This window comes from Medicago truncatula, chromosome 4, assembly GCF_003473485.1.
Source record: "Medicago truncatula cultivar Jemalong A17 chromosome 4, MtrunA17r5.0-ANR, whole genome shotgun sequence".
Classification (NCBI taxonomy): Eukaryota; Viridiplantae; Streptophyta; class Magnoliopsida; order Fabales; family Fabaceae; genus Medicago; species Medicago truncatula.
Window position 1 is genome coordinate 34,126,063 of NC_053045.1, and position 17,930 is coordinate 34,143,992.

Below are 17,930 nucleotides of genomic sequence, written 5' to 3' on the forward strand. Positions count from 1 at the left end.
TAAGATTGTTGTTTAGTTTCTCACGTGGCTTTCTTCGTGGTTTGTGATGCTTGGTTACTGATGACATGTTATCTTACATTATTTTCAACATGTTTTTCAGTCATTATAATAGATAATTGAGCCAATAAAGAAGAGTTTGAGAGAAGTTTCGCATGGTTTAAGATACATTTTGTAATATTTTCAAACCGAGTCATATAATTACGTTTCTTTCCTAAACCATGCAATTTCATAGGCGTTTTTGCATCTTTTAGTGAAAAATCATGTAATTCGGCTAAGAATGACACCACATAGAGGTTTGGGAGACATGAAATGAAGATTCAAGAGGCCTCTGGAGACATTATAAGTTTGGGAAATTCTGTTCCAAGTCCCAAGACTAAAGAGGAAAAGGAAAACTTCCAAAAGACGGAGAAAATGTGAAATGGTTTATTATTTATTTAATTGTTTTATTATTTATTTAATTGTTTGATGTGTTTGAATTGTTGGGTTAATTTGTTTTTATTAGAGATAGAGGAATTAATGGTATTTTGGTATTTGTTGAGGTTAGTAGTAACTTTATGGAGTTAGTAAAATAGAGGTAAATTGTAAAAGAGGATATTAAGTGAATTAGAATGAGTAGTGCTGTTTGTTAGTAAGAATAAGACTAATCCCAATAGGAGTAAGTGAACTAAGCCCAATTGGTGTGAGTATATAAGACTAGTAAGAGTCACAAACTAGGGTTGTGAAATCATTTGTTAAGTTTACAAATTGGTGGCTAGAGAGAGAAAGGAAGAGAAGAAATAAGAGCTAAAGGGGAGAAAATAATCAAAGCTTATGAGAATCAAAGTAGAGGGAAAGATTGAATATAAGTTGTTTTGTGTTGTTGTGGAAAGAGCCTAAATGATGTGTTTGAACTCTGGGAATTGATTTTAAGCACTTTGGGTGTATAAGGGTTTTAATAAGCATTTTTGGGGTGATTTTGGAGGTAATATGAGGCTGACAATATCGTTTAAGTGCTTTTCGCAACGTTGACGCTACAACTGGGGTGCTTGGAGCCTAGTTATAGAGAGCCAATACTTGAACCTGTCAAGGTTTGCGCCAGGCGCCCTGCACAGGACAAGATTTTTCTTGTCCTGTGTTTTGGGTGTTTGTGGGATGGCTTTGCGAGTTCTTAGGCGTTCCTTCAATGATGTTTAATTGTTGTTTTGATGAATCAATGGATGATATGTAATGCTTTCTTGAGAATGAATTGATTATGTTGATTTGAGACGGAATTGAATGAAACTTGAAGCATGAAAATGGATTAATCGAAGCAGGGTTTTTATCAAGTGAAATGATGTTGTTATGCTTGCATTATTGTGATTATAAACATAGAGATATCATGTAAGGATGTATGTGAACATGTAACTTGGTTTTGGTGAAATATGTGAAAATAGACAGACTTTGATAAATGATGAATCATGCTATGTTAACTTGTGAATTACTATGTGATTATGATAAACTGATGAATAATAGTTGAATTGGTGATCGATATATACATGATATGTGTAAATGATTAGTTGTCTAAAATGTTATTTTTACTAAATGAAGAGATATTTCTTCTTTAATGTGGTAAATGTTTGATGATGATGATTACGGTGATGATGATTATTGATGATGAATATGTATACATGTATAAAATGATGATGAATACATGTATATAAAGTGGTGATATCGATGTCTTGTATGAATATATGCATTTGATGAGTCTTATGTTCATGCATTCATGAGTCGGTAGGATACTTAAGTATCCAAGGTGGTGATGATAGGATGTTTTAGCATCCAAGTGGTGATAGGATATTGCAGTACCAAGTGGTGATGTGATCAATCGGTAACATAACTCCGACATCCAAAGAATGGTACCACATGTATATAGAGTAGTGTCTAGAACACTGCATGCATGTGTTTAGTTGGTAGTCATATGTTTGATGAATTTGTGTGATGTTGTGCATATGACTAATTGTGTCCATTGATGATTGTTATTTTGGTGATGGTGATGGTGATGAAGTATATTTACTTGATTTGGTGATAAAATGGTGGTGCATAAACTTGTAATATCTTGCGTTCATGATTTGAGAATTGATATGCTTGTTTAAGTAAAAGGATATACATGAGAATACTTTCTTGAATATTGAATTGTATCATATCCGTGTTGTTGTTGCCTCGAAACTATTCCTATGTTTATGATTTCCTTTTGTCATACCCCAATTTTTAACCTAAGGTCCCACTGACACGTGTCGTTTGACGCTGATTGATCTCTGATTTTTCAGTGAAAAATTCGACAAAGAGGTATTTTAAAATACCTCATGTTTGATTCCGAGTCGAACCCTTTTCTGTCAATTTCTATTTAATTTAATTTTAGTTTCCATCTTTTATTTAAATCTTTTTTAATTAATTAAACTCTAATTCTATTTTTATTTTATTCAATTCTTTTTATTAAGTCACTTTTTCCTTTTTATTTTCTTTTTGCGTCCAAGTTCCTTTTATTTATTTTTATTTATTCGAAGTCCATAAAAATCCAAAAAAGATCAAAGTCCAATCTGTCACACGCGTTCTTCCATCCAAATCCAGGAACCAGCTTTCACTCCAATCCAAAGTGCAGATTTTCTGCATCCTCCAACAAACCCTAATCTCAAATCCCTTCTCTATAAATAGAATCTGCAGAAACACAATTGAGGGGGCCGAAATTCATAGAACCGAGAACCAAAAAAACGGCCAAATTCATCAGAAAATGTACAAAAAATTTCCAACACATAAACCTGCAACATCAGTAACACGCACAAAAATTCCCAATTTCAATAGCCAAAATTCATCGCACAATTCCATTCAGAAACATAGTTATACACATAGACCTACAAACTCAAATCAACAAGAACCTGCAACATTCGAACCAAAAATTCCAAACCCAATCCAACAACACAATCTATCCATCCAAAATCACAACCAACACACAAACCAGTAACCATTCACGAACTCAACAACAGAAACTCAGTTACAAACCCACCTACATCGAACCAACAACCCATACACCTGACAAATCCGTACCGCGTAATCAACACAAAAGAAGAGAGGAGGACGTCACAGCCGAGGCCGTACGTGAACCACCGACCCAGAGGCGTCAACATCACCTTCAAGTCCAAACCGACACAAAGGTAGTAAATTTTACTTCTTTTTTTGTAGATCTAGGGTTGTATATTTAGTCCTTGGGGATTTTAGGTTGACAATAGTGTAGAGGAGAAGAAAAGAGTGAGAAAGAGCAAATAAAATAAGAAAAAGGGTGGCTCTAGCGGCGGCGCCGCCACCTAAGGTAATCGGCCACCGCGCCAGAGCCACCTCCGACCACCATCTCTCCAATCGGAGAAGATGAAGAAGTGAAGAGAGAGAACCGAGAGAAGGAAAGCAGAGAGAGAGAAAAATATTTTGAAATGAATGAAAACGGGTCTTACACCCTATATATATCCCCTTCGAACCGGTTCGGTTCTCTGGAACCGACCCAGGGTTTGAACCGAACCGGCCCCAGCCTGTCCTCTAAGTCCAATTCCGAAATTGTTCTTCGGCCAACTCTCTGCTGTTTTATTTTCTACTTGCTGTTTGCATCTACCTGAATATTGCTGCACCCCAATCTTGTGATTGAACCCCATTTTATTTTAAGTCTTACATGCATTTTATTTTATTCTGTTAACATTGCATTTGGTTGATGTAAATAATTAGAATGTAATCTAGGGTTGATGTAAATAATTTATTTTTTTCTTGTCATTTATTTTTCCGCAGACTTTAAATGTATCATAGGCTTTTATGTAATAGTTGTAGGTGCATGGGTGCGTGTGTGGGTGTATGCTTTATTTTTATGCTTTTTAGTTTAGGGTAATGGTCTTTGTGGTGATCCAACGTCACTACAAAGTACCTACGCTTCTACCTTCTTGCTCCGTTAGTTTAATTTTGGTCCAGTATTCAAAAAATACAAAAACATGCAAATAACAAAAATCACAAAAAAAAACATTTTCATAAACAAACCTTGATCCTAAATCAAGTGATCGTCCTTTTTTATTTTCCTTCATAAATCAAAATTGCAATCAACATTAATCATATTTCAAGTCATTTTCTTTAACATAAAAAATACAAACAAATTCTTATTTGCCACTTGGCTTTTCATTTTAAAACCTTTTTCAAAACTAATAAAAAACACTCAACCAATCAAACGTCAATTCCTACCCCGAACTACGAGGTTTTGATCCTTCACGGGTACGTAGGCAAAGGACCATGTCCTTCCAAATCAATAAAAAAATGTAGATATTTAGGTCTTTATTTATCCACTTTAATTCCTTCTTTTCAAAATAAGCAAGCAAGTTATAGCACATTAATTAAATAAAATCAAGAGGTTCCCGTAGAGTACTACGGACATAAAGGGTGCTAATACCTTCCCTTTATGTAACTAACCCCCGAACCCTAAATCTTTTCAAATAGGGGTAGTTTGAACTTTTTTCCCCTTTCTCTTTAAAAATTAAATGTTCAATCGTGAAATAATTAGTGAGTCAAAAGCTAATCAAATAGCCTCGATCTCCAAAAAATAACGCGACACCTTTGTTGAGTATTTCTCACCCTTTTTTGGGTTTCCGCCTATGCCATTGTGGTATAGACGTTTAGGTTGAGGATGCGTGATCGGCGTGAGTACCCGATGATAGCTTGAGACTTCCTCGCTTTTATGCTTTTGCATCTTGGAGTCTAGTTGTAGGCTCTGATTAGAATTTTGTCGGAAGATTGTTTATTTCATCTGTTGGATTATTTTTGAGAAACCTCTGATGTTTTATGATGAAATATATTGAGATGTTGAGACGATGGTTTTATGTTGTTTACTTTATGAATTCGTTGCGACCATTTTATGATTATGAAAATGATTTATGCATGATTTTGAGTTATAGATGAAGTAACACCTTGAATATATATGATTAATTGCTTTAATTGTATTAAATATTGTATGCGAAGTTCAAGGGTGTTACATCTTTTAGTGAAAAATCATGTAATTCGGCTAAAAATGACATCTCTAAGAAGTTTGGAAGACATGAAATGAAGATTCAAGAGGTCTCTGGAGACATTACAAGTTGAGGAAATTCTGTTCTAAGTCCCAAGACTAAATAGGAGAAGGAAAACTTTGGAAAGACGAAATTGGTTGAGGAGATTAAGGCCACACGCGAGACGCGTGCCCTAGGCACGTGAAACAGAGAGAAAATGCTCATTGTTTGCTGCCACGCGCCAGGCACATGCTGTTCCGGTAAAATAGATATTTCTGTTGTATTTTCTTCGCGAGTTTGAAGAAAAAACCCAGGTTTTAAGCCCAACCCATCAGGAAATATCTATACTATATATAAAGAAAACTACCCTTTCAGCACTTTTGGGTTGACTTTTTCTTTTCAAAAATGTTCTCAATTTTCAATACAAATAGATAAGAATAAATTTAAATGTTAAAAAAATGTAACAAACACGATATGAATATATATATGTTTTATTTTTTCTAACCAAAATCAAAATTTCATTAAAAGAACATAGTTCATAATTTTCAAATTTTAGCGCAGTAAAAAGAGCGGAAAAACGGACACTTGTTGGCAAGACCCTTAAAAAAAATACCAAATTTTTTTAACCCTTTATTGATAGACATTTGTATTTTTATAATTAATTTTAATTAATATATTGCATTTATTCTCATATTTATTCAGAAGATAGAAAAACTATTTGATTAATGACAAACAATTGCACAATGTATGAATTGTATCTTCCAAAATAATTTTGTTTTGTCAAATAATTTAATGAATAGAAATTCATATCAATAAATAAGGTCTCCGAGATGCTTGTTCGAAAAAAATAAGTGAAGTGTACGAAGTTCCGACCACCATCCTACCTATATATATTATGCAACGACCTTATGCAACAATAATTAATTCATCGGAGACAATAACATATGAATAATGAAGTGTCATAGGAAAGTTAAGAATAAGAAATGACAAGTTAGTTTAACAAGTGTAACGTTACAACACAAAACATTAAACACCGTTGAAAAACATGAAACACCGTAACGCAAAAGAAGGTGCTAGTAGTTATGTTCGTGCAACTTTGAAACAGTTGTGGAGGGTACTAATACTACTACTATGACTATCATCATTATTACAGCTCAAAAAGTATCCACCAAAATCTACACCTCACTTTCTTAATTCTATCTTCTAATACACATTCACTATTCATCAAAACGAGGCTTCACTATTTTCCTTAAAAGCTCATTTTCCAATCTCTCATCAAGCTTTGTTGTTGATCTCAATGTTTGTTTGTGGCATAGAAAATGCTACAAGCTTGATCAAAGGTGATGATGCTTAACCTCATTGTATTTTATTGCTTTCTCATTGCTTTGATGAATGCTTTATTGGGGTTTTTGTTTTTTCAATGTTGTAATGTTTAAACCTTTTTTTCTGTGGTAAAGATCCAAGCTTTGAAAGTAACTATGATGTTTTTGGAAATGGGGTTTCTTCTTCCATTTTTTTTCCTTATATGGTAAACCCCAGAAAGAAAAAAAATGTTTTGTTTTGTCACAAGTGAGCATTTTTTTTTTTTTGTGATCACACTTGGAATCAGATTTCTATGCATTGCTAGGATGCTGAATGCATAGTTTTTTATATGATACATATAGAGTTATATGATGTCTTTTGGTATGGATCACTTAAAAAATGATAGGGAAAGATGTTTCCTAGTCATAAATTTGAATAGATGTTTGTAACCTATGTAGTATCGACACTTCAGATCGAAGACATATCTGGGTTTTGACATTCATCGGAGTTACATTCAATCTTTTTACTTTCTCGGATTATTATTGGTGATGTTCGGTGTTTGTGTCTGTGTTAGCGCTTACTTTGTATGTAATTCAGTTGGCAGTGAAATCCACATTCTAGTCTATCATTTCTTTAGGATATAAAAGTTCACCCCACTTAATGGAAAAGGACTTTGGTGGTTTTTATTGTTGTTGCATGTCTTTAGGATGTGGAAGAGATGTTAATTTCATGTTCCTAATAATCCAGTAAATGGTAGTATTATCTTGATTCATGATAGCAATGCTGTTTGATTCTTACTACTGGAAATCCCTTTTGAATTTTGAGGTAATGATTCCAATTTCAATACAACTCTGACACATGTTGCACAATACTCTGATCTCATGTGCCAATGTCAAACAATTGAATGATTTTAACTCAGCAGAATAAAAATGATAACTCTGACATCATTCCTCTGAATTGCAATAGCCTTGCATAGTACATAATATCGTGAAAATGATGGTTTTCTTAAGAATACCAAACAAAATTTATTCACTCTTTGATCCTTTTGGAGTTAAATTATGTTGTACCCTTTATTATAAGCAATGATACATTTTCAGTTTTCATTTGTTAGGTGCTGATATATTTGACAAATATTTTCCCCTTCTTCTCCTGTTATATATGCTTAGGCTTTCTTAAACAAATATAATATTTTGTTCAACTCTTATGTTTCATGATACTTATATCATTCAGTCCTTCCTTACATTTTTTAGGGTGACTCGTCCAGTCTACTTTACCCTAGGTGCGATCTATCGTATCAGATACAAGGACAAAGCCACTGGAAGAGTGATCAGCAGAACAAACTTGAAGGCTAGAGCAATTTTTCATAAAAGATATTCCATTCTGTCAGTTGAAAATTGTTGATATATATTGTATGTCATTCACTGAGGAGGTGAATCTTGAAGAGCCAGTGCAGTTATTTCACTTCTACGCTTGTTTCTGATAGCATATATGGCGGTTCTTACGCGTGTAACTTCAAAACTTGGAGCAAAGTATCGTACTCTAGCTCCTTTTAGATTTCTAAGGGGTTTGGTGTGTCTACTGGTGCTGGTTTCATCAGCATTTGTAACATTGGTGTTCTTTGGTTTTATTAGTTCTGTTATAATGCGATTTTTTAGCATCAGTTACAGCAGGAAAACAACGTCCTTTTTCTTTGGTACTTGGCTAACTTTGTGGCCCTTTCTATTTGAGAAAATCAACAAGACTAAAGTTGTGTTCTCTGGAGATATTGTTCCTTCAAGAGAACGGATTGTACTGATCGCAAATCACCGAACTGAAGTCGACTGGATGTACTTATGGGACATTGCGTTGCGGAAGGGATGCATTGGATACATTAAATATGTACTTAAGAGCAGCTTGATGAGACTTCCAATTTTTGGTTGGGCATTTCACATACTAGAGTTCATCCCAGTGGAAAGGAAGTGGGAAGCTGATGAGTCAAATATGCGTCGAATGCTTTCTACATTAAATGATCCCCAAGATCCTCTTTGGCTTGCTATTTTCCCTGAAGGCACCGATTTTACGTAAGTCATTTGTTGATAGATTCTCATTCTACATTGAGAAATGATTTTTATACAACCAAATTTAGACAAACTTTCATACGTTATTATCTTTGCTTATGATCATCATGATGCTGGAAAAGTAGTCAGGTTTCTTGTATTTGAGAATCATATGATTTTGTCAGGGAAATGTTAATATGATGTAAAAGAACATACTATCACCCATACTTCAAATGGTGACTTTGTCGCACAAATTTCTTTATCCTCAGTTCGATTTGATGTAGCATATGTAACCTTTTCTGTTTGTGTATTTCCTTTTGATGATTTCTAGTCATCTATCATTTTCTTCTTGTAGTGAGCAGAAGTGCCTTCGAAGTCAAAAATATGCGGCTGAACACGGGTTACCGATTCTGAAAAATGTTTTACTGCCGAAAACCAAGGGCTTTTGTACATGTTTGCAAGAGTTGCGAGGCTCTCTAAATGCAGGTTGGTTCTCTCTATCTTTGATTTCCATGTATATGTAATTATTGGTTAATTATGTCACAGTAGTTTTATCTCTTGTTAGACTTTATACTCAACCAAGGATTATGCATCATTGCATGCACTTTTATTTTTCATTTTAGAGAAAATAACATATGTAGTTTGATAATTGCAATCATATCAAATTGATAGAAGGTTAAAAAGGTAGAAATCTCAAAATTCATATTATCTTATTATTAAGATGCTTCTTTAATTTTAAATTTTCAGTTTACGACGTTACCATTGGCTACAAATACCGCTGCCCGTCTTTCTTGGACAATGTATTTGGAGTGGATCCTTCCGAAGTTCATATCCATATCTGCCGCTTTCCCATCGACTGTATCCCAACATCCGAAGATGAAATTTCCACGTGGTTGATGGATAGATTCCGATTTAAGGACAAGTTGCTTTACAATTTTCAATTTGAAGGCCAGTTTCCTGATCAAGCAAAAGAGAGGGACCTCCCTGCTATGAAGGGAATTTTAAATTGTGTGACAGTGATTATATTGACCGGCTTATGCATGTACTTCACTTTTTCCTCTGTCTGGTTTAAACTTTATGTGTCTGTAGTCATCGCTTATTTGGTTCCGGCTACATATTTCAACATTCGGCCACAACCCATTCTTCGAGTTTTTAAGATGTGATTAAATTGCACAGCTCAAATACTTGAATATATGATGAGTTTGAGATTTATGTCTGATTTTAGTTGTAGTATTAACATTGTAATAATATCTGTTCCGAAGATTGTTTCCTTAGCCCTAATGTTGGAGAATGTTTTATCAAATGTTGTGATTTTTGAATCATGCAAACTGTATGAGTTCGAGGTTAAGACTAGAAATATTGGTTGTCTCTCTATTATGCTCTACGATACTCCCCAACCGCCAAATATGAATTAGAAACAGTCAGAGTTTATTTTTCTTGTGCATTTGCATCAGTTTAGAGGAGTGTTGGAGCTTCCCAAACTTGCTTTTTATGTTGAGCTTCTAATTCTCATTGAGAAGAAATTATAAGAGTTAACTTTCCCTAAAAAAAAAAGAGTTAACTTTTCCTATAAGTTGAAAAATACACGCTAAGTGGTGTTTGGATGAGTGTTTATCTTCAACAGAAGTTTAAAAAATGCAACTTTTGGATCAGGTTTCGGTGCTGTCAAAAATCAGTGCAGTCATGAGGTTGGAAAGTTTGTGGCTGTCCGATCAAGATTAAACGGTCCAGATTTTAATTTTGGAATTTTATATTAAACAAAAATAAAAATTGTTGAACCATCCGATTTTGATCGGACGGATTCAAGATATTGGCTGCACCTGACTGCACTTAATCCAATTCCGCAGGTAATTGATTGATTCCTTATTTTCAAAAGAGTAAAGTTTAGCAGACGTCACATTCGCCTTATTCACACCTCTTCTCTCTCCTTATGTTTTGTCTTAGAGAACGGGAATGTGGAATCCACCTGAGGTGTAGAATGGAGGAATGAGGTGTCTAAATATAATTACCCTTACTAAAAACACGTAGAACTTATTTTGTAATTTATAGCTAATGCACAAGCACAAAAAGTTCAAGTAATTAGCATAAACAATAACATAGTTTATCCATGAAACAAAGAACAGAACCAGTAAGATAATACCAAGAAGACCCCACTTCTTGTTGGTTCCTCATGCAAGAGAATCTTGATTGGATGTTTCTTAAATATAGTAATGATATCTATGTTGAAGTATGTTGAGTTGGAGTAGAACTGATATCCCAAAAGAACATGTTATGTTTATCTCTCATATCTAGTTGTCACATTTTTTATGCAAGGACTATTCTTAAACTTTAGTTTATTGCAATGAAATATTTTTGTCCTAATTCTTGGCTCCTTTAAGCAGCTATAGATAATTCAGCATCAACAGAATAGATGTTTAATTGATTTATTTGCATAATTGATTACTTTCATTCAGATATATTTTTTTGAAATATGAAGAACAAGTAGCTAAAATTGTGATTTTCTACGTACACATGGTAATTGATTACTATCCCTTGGCAATATATTTGATCCACATGATAAAAGAAAAAAGTTTTAAACATGCTGAAAACATTTGGATCCTTTTAGATAGCAATTTTTTTACCATCAAATGAAGTATTTAACTTGTTTTAGACTGGTTTTTATAAATTTGAGCCTCTTGACGCTTATCATTTTGAGTAAAAATCATACAAATGATGAATTGTAATTAGTTGACGGTGTAAAATATTTTACTCTTCCTAAAAAACAATATTTTACTCAAATAGTCATCAAAATTATTCTTATTGTAAAATGTTTTTTTTTTTCAAGATCAATCAAATGAAATGTTAGGCTTTAAGTAAAGTTTGTGATACCATTATCCAAGAGGTAAGATTTAAGTAAGAAAAACATAGAAAATGTAAAACTATCGTGATGCCTAAAATGAGAGTTTGTCCTTTGGACGGTCTCCCAGCCGTCACAAGAATAGTAGAATCATCCATTTTTGTATATAGGAGTGAATTATCAACTTCATATCTGAATTTGCATGAATCGGCCAAATTTATTTTCCAATTTAACGAAATATCAAAATAGTAGTCAGGCGTCTATCAAAATGGTCCCTCGGTCCAAATACTCCGTTACATGATGTGTTGTCTTGTACACGTGTCAACAATGAAGCCACGTGTACATGGACCAATTTGATGGAAATGATGAAAATTGCAGTTTTCACTTTTCAACTTCAATTTTTTCTGTTTTTCCAATTTTACCTCTCTTTTACCCTTACCTTCTCCACCCTTAGATTTCAATCTTTTCACATCAAACACGTCCCTAACCTTTCTCCTTCCCGCCAAAACCTTCACCATCTTCACCTCTCCAAAATCATCATCATCTTCGGCGATCAACGTTGAATTTTTGAAGGAAGAATTCATATGTGGTTAAGGTAACGTCGTTCTTTTTTTTTTTTTTTTTTTTTTTTTCATTTTCTATGTTCGTTTCCACCCATTTTTTTGTCCGTTTTTTATTTCCGTTTTCAATTTTTATCATTTCGTTTTCAACTTTAAACTTCATTTGATGATTGCTTTGTTGTTTGTTTGTGAGTGTTGTGTTTTTGAGACAGTTGTTTAGATTATTCATTTTAGATTTTTCAATGTAAGACTTAAAAATTTGATTTTTTTTCTTCTTCTGGTTGGTTACTAAAATTGATGAAGATTAACTTAGTAATGAAGAAAATTACTAATTGATTAAAACAATTTCTCAAAAGAGTTTGCATTTTGATGTTGTTTTGTTTGTGATTAAAACTAATCAAAATCCGTAGGATGGAAGACAATATCACGCTAATCCTGCATCATGGTGGTGGTTTAGAGCGAGATGAGTATCAGAGGCTGCAATATGTTCGTGGTGAATTCTGTGTTTGGGAAAAAATAGATGATGATGAGTTATGTTTGTGGGACATTGCAGAGGCTACTTCAAGGATCAAATTGTTTTCTGTTTATATAATTCAAGGACTTATTTAATGATATTTTAATATAATGTATGGATCAATTTGATTGTTAGACAAATAATTCAGGGATTAATATGATGATAAAATTATTACAGAAATACTACATTTAATTTATCTTCAAGCTCTTTTCATTACAACTCTACACACTTTCATAACTCTTTTTGCCCATATGTCCAATCCCCATCATTTTGGCTTCAATTTGAACAGTTTTGCTTGAAGAAATTTTGGGGATTCTGGTTTTCGGATTCAATAAAAAAAAAAAAATCAGGGTTTGGAGTTTTTTGAATTGAGGAAGAATGTTACCACTAATTATTGGAAGAAATTTTGAGGATTTTGGAGTGTAGATTACAGATTGTAAATTTAGAGTTCCAATTTTATATATTCGGGAAAAAAAGATCCGATGGGGAAGAAAGAAAGAGCCGTTGGGGAAGGAAAGAATATTTTCTACAAATCAGTCAATTTCGTCCTTGAAAATTTTGGTCATTATCGGCCAAATTAGTCCTTACTTATGTCACATATGACATGTGAGAGGTTAACGACTACGTCAGCAATGCTAACACTCCAATTGGACGGAGGGAATAAATTGATTGACATTTTACAAATTCAGGAACTATTTTGATATTTCGTTAAATTGGGGGATAAATTTGGCCGATTCGTGCAAATTTATGGACGAAGTTGATGATTCACTCTTCTATATAGTGTGTGGAAATAATCTTTTAATAATAATAACAATACTTATAATTTTTTTCTTTACCAACAATAGATTGGTCGAACGGGTAAGGAATGGATCTATCTGGTGTACTTTTTAAGGATCTTAAAGTTTTTGTGAAATAAATATATTCAATGTTTTAGAAATTGAAATATGATTTTTCATGAATAACTTTTTAATTTAGAATCCTTAAAAAAATGATACGAGTACTCGTTAGCAATATCTTTACTATAATTATCCTTATAATATTAATAATATACAGTGGAATGATATTTTACAACAATTTTTGGAACAACCATTTCTTCCTTTTCATTTGGAACAAAAGCAAGAGAGAGAGAAATGAGAAAGAGCCAACACAAATATGAGTATAAGTAAGATAATTGTCAAAAATATTGTCACAATAAAATGACGTATAAATATCATATCTCTAATATACAACATTAATCATAAAATATAACAAAAATGAAAGATCATCATACAAAGTGACCATATGCACCTAATTTGCCAAAATTACCATCCAAATTTACCTCTTATGATACTTATACTCTGCCACCTTCATTATCACTCACCAAATTCCGTGTCACATCATTTTCTTTTCCATCTTACCATGTTTTTCTCACGGGAAGGAAGTCATAACTTACAAGTTACATGATACTGGCCAAGATTCTTCTAACTCTTAAGAATTCTTACAGGCTAAGTTTATCCACATTTGACAATAATCAATGCATTTAAGAATATAGTGATATGATAGTAACAATATAATTTTATAAATTTTTATGCGCCTCTCTAAATATTTTTAAGATTTACCTCTCCTTGATTGAGGAATTTACTTTAGAAAAATCATATGAACTGTAAATAAAATATGAATAAAGTGGATTTTATTAAATTCATATTTATCTTTATGTACATATAATAATGCCAATTGTCAAAATTTTCATCCATCTTCATAAGTGTTTACTCATGCAAAGCACTATACAATTCAACACTACTTGTTCAATTACACTACTTCATAATTAATTTCTCAACATATTTTAAGATATATTTTTTTTAACAACAAAATCTATTAGACAAATCAGAAAAATACAAACGGTACTTTATCACAATTCGGAAAAAGTATAAGAGATACGCGATCCAATGAAAGAACTAACCTCCAAATTAGTTACTCATATCCAAACCAAAACTAAAATGAAACCATAATCATAAAAAGATAAAAATGCATTAGCACACTAATATTGCTTCAAAAGAATAAATAAATTTATATAGCTGCAAGTGTCACAAGACATACCGAATATATATGTCCTATTATTATCTTAAACAACAAGAACCCATTAATGCATGGATCCATAAATAAACAAATATATCACAACACACACATAAGAAAAATATGTGTTCTCCAACCTTAACAAACAAGACCAAATACCATAATTCTTCAAATGTTAGGATGCTTAATGATTCTTTGCAGAACAACAGTCCTAGCTCTCCTAATGTCACGGCTACAGTTATCAGCTTGAACTCCTAAATCTTCAACATTCTTCATAAACACACCAAGTTTCTTCTTAATATCCTCTATAGCAATCTTCACAGCTTCTTCTTCAATTGCAAAATCAACAGTATGAAGCAAAGATTCAACCTCGATTTCAAGCCGATCGATAAGCACGCGGATGTTGTCCAAATCCTTGATGGCTACATAAGTACCAGCTTGCATTGAGCCAATAACTTCTTTCTGTCCTTTCAATGCAATTTCATAGTTTCTCCAAAGTGAATCAATCCATTTTCCCATCGAACCGATAGGGATCGATGTAGCGGCTGCTAAAGCCGCAGCAACAGGTGGAGCTGCAATAGCTGCAGCCACAACAGAACATATTAAAACAGCTGCAAATGTTGCTACAAATATCATACTTGAAACTTTCCTCCATGAATGAATTCCTTTCAGCTTCTTATCAAGCTTGTTCTTTCTGATTTGAAGCTTTTCAAGCATTGAAGTCTGTTGCTTATAAACAGATTGAAAAATTTGGAAAAATTCCTCAGTGAAAGGATCACCAGCTGTTTTAAAATTCTTCAATTCTTGCAATGTTCTTGCATAGCATTTGTCTCCTGATTCAGATTCTTCCTCGAACCGTTGAATCGCAACAAGAATAAGCAATTGGCTATCCCTAGCTCTTTTCAAGCACTTCTCCAATGCAGTGCAGAAATCCAATGTTTGCAAACTGTTTTCAAAATATTCTTCAACCAGCTCAAACAGATCTTGGCTGTTCCATATGTCTTTCTTGCAATCCAAGATTACTTTCACAACTTCTTGATTCATCTCAAGGAGACATTCTGTGACCTGTTTCAGGGATTCGAACGAAAGGGCTCGAACTTCGACGCCAGAAGCAAGAGTGTTGATGACTTGATTTGTTCTGGTTTGAAGTGTTGAATCAAATGTCTGCAAATCTGTGTCAATTTTGCAGGCTGCTTCATAGGAACTTAGCTCAGTTTTGTAGTGCAATTCTGTTGTTGTGAAGTTAACAGCAGATGAAGTTTCTTGAGTCTTTTTGCTCATATTACTCCCCATTGCAACTCCAATGGAAAAATGATCTAACAAAAAAAGGTAGTAGATAGAGTCAATTTAAATTCAGATCTACAACTTTTGTAAAATGAATAATGAACAAATTTATGATTTTTAGGAGTATAAGAAAGAAAAATAAAAATAATATCAAAGTAACAAACAAATATGTTACAACAACAATCCCAGTTAACAAAAATAAAGATACGAAAACATAAACAAAGAAACAAACAATGTTTCCTAACGAAGTTCAACCAATTATGCCTCAATTCAACTTAAGGTTTATACCATAAAACATGTATTTAAATAATATGATCCGGTAACTATGAGCCATACTCAACAGAATATCAATACAAAAACCAAAGGATGCTATGTTATGCTATTATCATAAGAATTACATGCATCAAAAACATCATCATAATCATGATCCACATAAAAAGATGGTAAGATTATATATGAAAATGAACAACTGAAAAAAAAAGAGACCCACATAAAAATTTAAGAAATTTTTTCAAACCTTTGAAAGAGATGGAACTAGATTAGGAATCCAAGACAACGACAATGATGAAAATATATATATTGGATTGAGCTAATAACTTTGTTATTTTATTTTTTGTAGAAAAGTTTGATGAAAGAATTTGAGGTGGAAGATGAATGCAGAATCTTAAAGAGAGAGTTATTAAGAAGTAAGAATAGCTTGCACGCATGAAGAAAAAATAAAATGATGCATTAAATGAAGAACGAAAAATGAACATAAGAAGCAATAAAATGAGACTTCTCACATTTGTTTTTCTCTCTAAAAAACTCAACCTCGTTTACACTGACAGTTTTAAAGCAAAAAGCAACAAAGAGTAGCCAAGAGAATGAGTTAGAAGCAACACAATGAGCACAAGCTTCGGGTTATATTTATAAGTCGTTAATGACACAACATAAGTCATAGGGCACATTTATAATATGAGATTAATTGTAGAACAAGTTTTTTTCTAAAGGGAATGAATGGATTCATTACTACAAAACACGTGTTTTCCTAGCAACAGCTGTTATATGTGTGCCTAAATTACCCAAAGTAATCATTTTTTGGGTTCTATATGAGCATGAATTTCTAGCCATATAAAATTTAACTGGTTGTTAATAAATGCTTGGGACCCACTCTAAAATGTTTGTTAGCCAGGTACCTTATGATTGATTGATATTGAAATATGAGTAAAAATGACAAATGTTTGACACTCATAAGTCATAATAACAACGTCTTAAAGAAAAGTCATAACAACTTTTTATTTTTATTTTATTCTTTAAATTTTTATTTTATTTTATTTTATACGATGTTTTATTTTATCTTTTTACCTTACTTCTAGATACATGATTCGATCTTATCTTTATTTTTTTTTACGAACAATTTGATCTTATCTAAAACTCATTAATTTCTCTATTTATAAAATATTTGACGCAGAATGGAAAAATTAATAAAATAGTTTTAGGTTTACTAAAATATATTCATAGCATATAATATTATGTAATTTTTAGAATACAAATTTAAAATATCATCATTATACAAATATTATATATTTTTAATAAATTACTATGTAAATAATATATACTTCATATTAAAGACTCTTAAAAAAGTTTCCGTGAACTTAGCTCAGTTGGTAGGGACAATGCATAATATATATAAGGTTCCGAGTTCAAACTCCGACCACAAAAAAAAAAGACGCCTTAAAAAAATAAATATTAAAGACAAATTTTTTCATGTAGCCCTTCATCCAATTTTATTATAACAAAATGTGTCTTTACTTTTCTCGTTTAAACCTTCAACTTTTAAAATATTTACGACATTTCCCTTTTTTTCCTATTTTTTTTTTTTTTGGTTAAAATGCTGATATTTGCAAGGGCGGAGCTAGCCAAACAATGCATACTACATGGCCAAAATAAAACATAATTTTGGACTGATAATATTAAAATAAATAAATTATACCTATATAAAAAGTTATATAAAATAATTTTATATATAATTTTAAACTAATACTGAAATTAGTTGTTCAACAATAATTTTAATACCACGATATAAATTTTTGGTATGTTTTAATTGACGTATAGACTGAAATAAAATATATTAATTATTTATTTAAGGGATATATGTTATTTTATTAATTTTTTTTATTCATTTTCATTCTATATGGAGGTATGGAGGTTATCTTAAAAAATGATACTGATAGCAACATGGTAGAAACTAACACAATTGGGATAATACTATTGAGTTTAGGGAAAATGGTTTGTAGCCGAAAAGGTGTTAGAAGGTGATGTGTTGGGGTCAGGACGCCGAAT

General features: G+C 32.4%; 2 protein-coding genes across 4 annotated transcripts; one reads left to right on the forward strand and one right to left on the reverse strand.

Annotated features, from left to right (window-relative positions):
• Positions 1 to 6,070: 6,070 nt before the first annotated feature.
• On the forward strand, positions 6,071 to 9,690 carry LOC25492718 (probable 1-acyl-sn-glycerol-3-phosphate acyltransferase 5). The gene is made up of 4 exons (XM_013600918.3): positions 6,071 to 6,364; positions 7,577 to 8,386; positions 8,718 to 8,848; positions 9,110 to 9,690. Exons 2-4 carry the CDS (start codon positions 7,815 to 7,817, stop codon positions 9,523 to 9,525), a joined length of 1,119 nt encoding a protein of 372 aa, XP_013456372.1. The 5' UTR covers positions 6,071 to 6,364; positions 7,577 to 7,814; the 3' UTR covers positions 9,526 to 9,690.
• Positions 9,691 to 14,263: 4,573 nt separating this feature from the next.
• On the reverse strand, positions 14,264 to 16,516 carry LOC25492719 (UPF0496 protein At4g34320). 3 transcript variants are annotated; one of them, XM_024781576.2, is made up of 2 exons: positions 16,391 to 16,516; positions 14,264 to 15,640 (listed from the first exon to the last, which is right to left on the reverse strand). In XM_024781576.2, exon 2 carries the CDS (start codon positions 15,615 to 15,617, stop codon positions 14,493 to 14,495), a length of 1,125 nt encoding a protein of 374 aa, XP_024637344.1. In that variant the 5' UTR covers positions 15,618 to 15,640; positions 16,391 to 16,516; the 3' UTR covers positions 14,264 to 14,492. The 3 variants fall into 3 exon arrangements, with proteins under 3 accessions (XP_024637344.1, XP_013456373.1, XP_024637343.1); XM_013600919.3 differs by lacking the exon at positions 16,391 to 16,516 and adding an exon at positions 16,126 to 16,320; XM_024781575.2 differs by lacking the exon at positions 16,391 to 16,516 and adding an exon at positions 15,897 to 16,032.
• Positions 16,517 to 17,930: the final 1,414 nt, after the last annotated feature.

Bases quoted from the DNA above. Each gene is read 5' to 3' on its own strand.
- LOC25492718 (XM_013600918.3), top strand. From the start codon at position 7,815: ATGGCGGTTCTTACGCGTGTAACTTCAAAACTTGGAGCAAAGTATCGT. The intron at 8,387-8,717 runs GTAAGTCATTTG...TTCTTCTTGTAG, and splicing joins CCTGAAGGCACCGATTTTAC to TGAGCAGAAGTGCCTTCGAA. The intron at 8,849-9,109 runs GTTGGTTCTCTC...TTAAATTTTCAG, and splicing joins GCGAGGCTCTCTAAATGCAG to TTTACGACGTTACCATTGGC.
- LOC25492719 (XM_024781575.2), bottom strand. From the start codon at position 15,942: ATGGCTCATAGTTACCGGATCATATTATTTAAATACATGTTTTATG. The intron at 15,641-15,896 runs GTATAAACCTTA...TTTTTTTGTTAG, and splicing joins ATTTAAATACATGTTTTATG to ATCATTTTTCCATTGGAGTT.